The 5,192-nt window shown below is 44.2% G+C and overlaps 1 protein-coding gene across 2 annotated transcripts; it reads right to left on the bottom strand.

Annotated features, from left to right (window-relative positions):
* Positions 1 to 557: 557 nt before the first annotated feature.
* pyurf (PIGY upstream open reading frame) lies at positions 558 to 4,618 on the bottom strand. Of its 2 annotated transcripts, none has more exons than XM_078549352.1 (2): positions 4,394 to 4,618; positions 558 to 2,228 (listed from the first exon to the last, which is right to left on the bottom strand). In XM_078549352.1, exons 1-2 carry the CDS (start codon positions 4,603 to 4,605, stop codon positions 2,081 to 2,083), a joined length of 360 nt encoding a protein of 119 aa, XP_078405478.1. In that variant the 5' UTR covers positions 4,606 to 4,618; the 3' UTR covers positions 558 to 2,080. The 2 variants fall into 2 exon arrangements, with proteins under 2 accessions (XP_078405478.1, XP_078405479.1); XM_078549353.1 differs by lacking the exon at positions 4,394 to 4,618 and adding an exon at positions 3,083 to 3,564 and having other exon boundaries at positions 1,742 to 2,228.
* Between the last annotated feature and the right edge of the window lie 574 nt (positions 4,619 to 5,192).

Genomic DNA, 5,192 nt, shown 5'->3' with positions numbered 1-5,192 from the left:
CTTAAGTTTTTCCAATACCTTTTTTCTGCCGATATTAATTACCTTAATTTCCTCGATCTCATTAGCCTCTTAGTTATCCTCTATTTTTTTGATATGTAATTTGTGTTTTCTACTGTGAAGACAGACAAAATGTGTGTTCAACATCACGTCCATTTCCACAACAGAGATTGATAAGATTATTTTTGGGTAAGGGTGTTAAGAGTCAGAGCCAAGGTAGGTAAATGGAGATAACATACAGATCTTCAATCATCTAATTGAATGATGGACTGGCTCAAGGGAATGAAAGACCTCCTCCTGTTTCTATTTATAGAACAGGGGAGTGGGACTGACTAGATTGCTCCATGGAGAGCCAGCATAGACTCGATGGGCCAAATAGCCTCCTTCTGTGCCGTAAATGACTCTGTCATGGCTGATCTGTACCTCAACTCCATTTACCTGCCTTTGTCCCATATTGCTTTACAGCCTTTCCAGTCAGCTTCCCTTTATCTTAATTAAAAAATAAGTATAAAAATATCCAACTCTACAGACAGTCTGGCAATGGAGACAAGAGACATTTGCTTCAAAATGCTTTTATTTAAAATAAATTGAGCTGCACAGAACAGGATCAATTATCTGCTTTCAACATGTACAGGAGACCTGAAGAATTGCTCATTACCAGTAACATTACAGTTAGTTACAATGAAGGCTTATTGCAAGGCTGCAACAAAGCTTTTATTCAATTTTTAAAACAGAACAAACTATTAATTTATCTGTTCCAGTTTCTACTCACTAGGTACCTTGATTGACTGTGCTACATCTAGCTCCTTCTGCTTGGAAGCCAGTAAGTACTTGCATTCATAAGGCACTCCAGGATGTCCCAAAGTGCTTTATAATTAATGGAGTACTATTTGAAGTGCAGTCACTGTCGTAAAGTTGGAAATGTGACAGTCAATTTATGCACAAAAAGCTCCCACAAACAGCAATGTGATAATGACCAGATAATGTCTTTTAATGACATTGGTTGAGAGATAAATATTGGTTAGGACACCTGGGGAGAACTACCCTGCTCTTCTTCCAAATAGTGCCATGGGATATTTTACATCCACGCAACGGGGCAGACAGCTTTTGTTTAATGCCCGAAAGCCAGCACCTCCAACAGTGCAACACTTCCCTCAGTACTGTGCTGAAGAGTCAGCTAGTATTATGGGATTTGAATCAACAACTGTCTGACTCAGAGGTGATTGTGTTGCCCACTGAGCCGTGGTTGACAGCAATCAAATAAAGAGCAAAGAAGTTCAAATGCAGACTTCAGTGAAGCTAACTACACAACCATTCTACAACACTTGCTGTTTACAAGGTCAGAAGCACCAAAAACAAACCATTGCTGATAATGAATTTCGGTGGCTAAATGGAGTTTGGAGTGACCTTGATTGACTTGTTTGAGTTGGAAATCCATACTGGGTGGTGTCAAATGGACTGGCTGCCAGTTACACTCTGCGCACAGAACACACTACAAATGAAGCCAATGGAATGGAATATTGGGCAGGGAGTGTAACAAGTGATGAAGCCAAAGTGAATCTCCACCACTCATTGTCTAAGGAGCGAGTTAACCAAAACAATGTCAATTTCCCTCACTCCCACATCATAAAGATTCCCACCAAAAATATGCACTCTAGCGCTAAATGCTTCAAAGCCAATGGAAAAACTCGTACTAAGAGAGGCTGATGCTATCAGTTCACTAACAATAACACACCCGATAGTAGTCAAACTCAAACTAGTTATGCCTGAAAAGTTTAATCCCCACCCAGTGCCACAAGTGAAAGAATACGTACACTGGGATGGTAATGGGAAGCAGCAGGCTGTAGAAACACAAACTGGCCATACTCGTACAGCCCTGCGGAAAATCCTCATCAAATGTAGCTGAGTATAGCAGCCCAGCTAAAGAGAACAGGGGAACCAGGACCGTGAGAGTTGACAGCTGGATAGTCATTATCACACGGTTTGCTAATGAACCCCCTCCCCTAACAAAAACCAAATCACAGTCTCCCAGATCCCCCCCACAGCTTCTATCAGATATTTCAGGAGCAGAGTGATCCTTTTACTACTGCAAACTTTCTTCTTCCTTGGGTCTGTCTTCACGCTTCGGAATTAATTTCGCATCCTGAGGGATCATATTGGGAATTCCATCGATGACAGGATAGGCTATTCCCAACTCGTCATTGATCAGCTGATTGGAGGATTCCTCGTACCTACAGAGGCGACAGATGCAGAGTTTAAAAAAATTGGAGCTCATTCGGAATGAGCTGGACTCTGCCCCTTTAACCTGGATGAAAATTGTTAAGAGCTGAAAATGAACACAGATCAACAGTGTGCTTCAAAGTGGCCTCCCTATGATTCTGAAAATATTTCAACCTTCAAAAAAGGATAAAAGGAGAACAAATTTGCATTTACACGGAGGCTTTCACAAGCTCAAGGAGCCTCAATGTGTAACATGATAATGAGCAGATTATGTGTAATTTTTAAGTGATGTTGGTTGAGGGTTAAATATTGCAAGGACATAAAGGAGAACTACCCTGCTCCTCTTCAAAATAGTGGTCAAGGGATATCTTACTTCCGCTGAGGGCAGATGGGACCTCGGTTTAATGCCTCAACCAAAAAAACAGCACCTCTGACAGTGCAGCACTGGGAATGTCAGCTGAATTATGGGTTCCAGCCTTCTGATTCCAAGGTGAAACACAGCCACTGAGACAAGGCTAAAACAAAAAAAAACTAAAAAAGGAATATTGGGAGGAAAATAATTATTTTCAATAAAAATATACCAACGTTATTGTTAGTCCTCTCTCAATACATAAAGATGTTCGAGGAGTTGATCAGCTCCATGGCTGCAACTAACCCATCTTTCTGTTTCAGATGCTGATTCACCGGATGTGTATTTCCATTCTGCCCCTGAAGATATTTATCCCTTATGGGCAGAGTTCCATGGGCACCACTTGGGCTTAGACACTTCACCCAGGAAACTTTTATTTATGTGCATGCCTTGAAAGCAAATGCAAAGTGTAGGCATCACAGTCAAGGCATCTCACACACACACACACACTCTTACTTGAGGATCAGGAATCCTGGCAGAATTTCACCACATTCCTTCTCGAACTTGACAGCACCAAGGTCAATTGTATAACATTTCTAAGTGCTTAGCTAGGATCAACATAGAGCAGTGATCAAAGCAGAAGCCCTTCTGGTCTCTGCCTACACCATCCACATGCTCCTTTACAGCAGTACTGGCAGAGGGCAGAGTCACTGCATCCTTTTCCTTTACATTTCCCCCATCCTTTGATCTGATTCCTCTGCTCATCAGCAAGACCCAAACAAGACAAAATTTCCTTCAGTCCAATAGCAACTAAACAGAAGCCTCTGACATCTGGTCTTCAGTCCATCAATTGGCCTGCTGCTAACCATTGCTTGAGTAGCACTCTCACCTCAGAATCAGAAAGCTGTGTGTTTTGAGTTTCACTCCAGAGATTTGAGCCCATAATCCAGGCTAACACACCCAATGCAGTACTGTGGGAGCACCTTGCTGAGGGAGCGCTGCACGGCCCAGGGTGGGTGCCGGTACTGAGGGAATGCTGCACTACTCGAAAAAGAGAGTTCTCTCTGGTGTTCTGGCCAATATTTACAGTATCTGCCCACGTCACTAAAAGCCAATTATTTGGTCATTATCACAGTGCCGTTTGTGGGAGCTGGCTGTGCACAATTTGGCTGCAGATTTTTCTACATTCCGAGTGACTACATTTCAAAATTACTTAGCTTTAGAGCACTTTTGTGACATCTGGTGGACATGAAGGTACTATATAAAAGCAAGTTGCTTCCATCATTGCAGAGAATGTTTTGTGTTAATACTGAACAACAGGAATAATGTCCAGTTCCAGAAACACAACAGTCTCACTGAGCTGTTGGGATCCTTCTGCTACCATTTAGTGTTCTGAACTTATCCAAATTCCTGGTAAGGCCACACACACCCCCAGATTCCCTCAATGATCCTCTGAGCCATCTCTCCTCCATTTTCCAAATCCTGTCCTGAGACCCTCAAAGCAGTTCATCCCCAAGTTTTCTCAAAGCCCTTCATTGAACCCTTCAGCCCCCCAAACACTTCCACTGCGCATCCCCCTCCAACCACACTTCCACTGCACATCCCCCTCCAACCACACTGCCGCCCCCACCCCCCCCCATTCTCCTCCACCACCTCAAATAGTGTAGTACAGAAGAGGCCATTCAGTCCATCGAGTCTGTGTGACTCTTTTGAACAGCAATCTAGTTATTTACAGCAAGCTCTCCTGAGCTTTCCATCCGCCTAATCTCTCCTGGCCTCCGATTTCTCCCCCTCCCCCAGTCTCTGACCTTCCCCCGAGGGACGAACCTGAGCTGTTTCCGGGACAGGGGACACACCAGGTACGGGAGGAGGGTCAGGTCCAGTGCGGCCTCCCTGCCTCCGGTCCCCTGCTCTCCGGCCAGCCCGGCCCGGGAGAAATGCAGCAGTCGCCGCCAGACCGCTCCCCGGATCCCGTTTCCGCAAACAACCCGAATCATCCCAGCCCGAGGCTCCGGACTCACCGCCTTCCGCTTCCGCATCCGGGCCAGAGTATCAGCCCCGCCCACTGCTCCTTTAACTCCCATTTAAAGGGACAGGCACATCACTTGTAATTCACATTTACCATCAGAAGCCTGCTACACTGTAAATTAAGGGCGAGCCTAACTAATAGAAAGTGTCATTAGATGCCAACCTGCAGCAAAATCTGAGTTTGACGATACTCAGGTCTCCCTCCTCCCTGCCAGCTTTCTCAGCTGCATCAGATTTGACACCATGTCCAATACTGGATGAGCAGGCATTTCCTCCAACACAGTATTGGAAGGAGCGACACTATTGTCTTCGATTCCTGTCAGAAACTCTGTTCTCTGATTCCATCCCTGTCAGGAAGATATAATAATGGTATTGGAATTTATTGTAAAATAGTGGTATCTGTGTCTGAGAGAGACTTAATTGGATTAAAGGCAGCTGGTCTTTGGTGTATTAGAAGTTAACCTAGGTTTTAAATGTTATGTAGGTAAACATGGGGGAAGTTTAGAATGTAAGGTGTAAAGGAACATTTGCATTTTTAAATAAACCAGACTAGGTTGTTTTCAAAGGAGGGGTGAAATGCATCACCCAACCAGGTGAA

This window comes from Cetorhinus maximus, chromosome 9 (assembly GCF_964194155.1).
Source record: "Cetorhinus maximus chromosome 9, sCetMax3.hap1.1, whole genome shotgun sequence".
Lineage (NCBI taxonomy): Eukaryota > Metazoa > Chordata > Chondrichthyes > Lamniformes > Cetorhinidae > Cetorhinus > Cetorhinus maximus.
Note: the sequence above shows the minus strand (reverse complement) of the source record. Positions and strands in the feature narration are given on the sequence as shown.

What these genes read in the sequence shown, in the direction of transcription:
- pyurf (XM_078549352.1), bottom strand. Translation starts at nt 4,605, where the DNA reads ATGCGGAAGCGGAAGGCGGTGAGTCCGGAGCCTCGGGCTGGGATGATT. An exon ending in CTGTCCCGGAAACAGCTCAG is followed by an intron (nt 2,229 to 4,393) that starts GTTCGTCCCTCG and finishes TCGCCTCTGTAG; the next exon opens with GTACGAGGAATCCTCCAATC.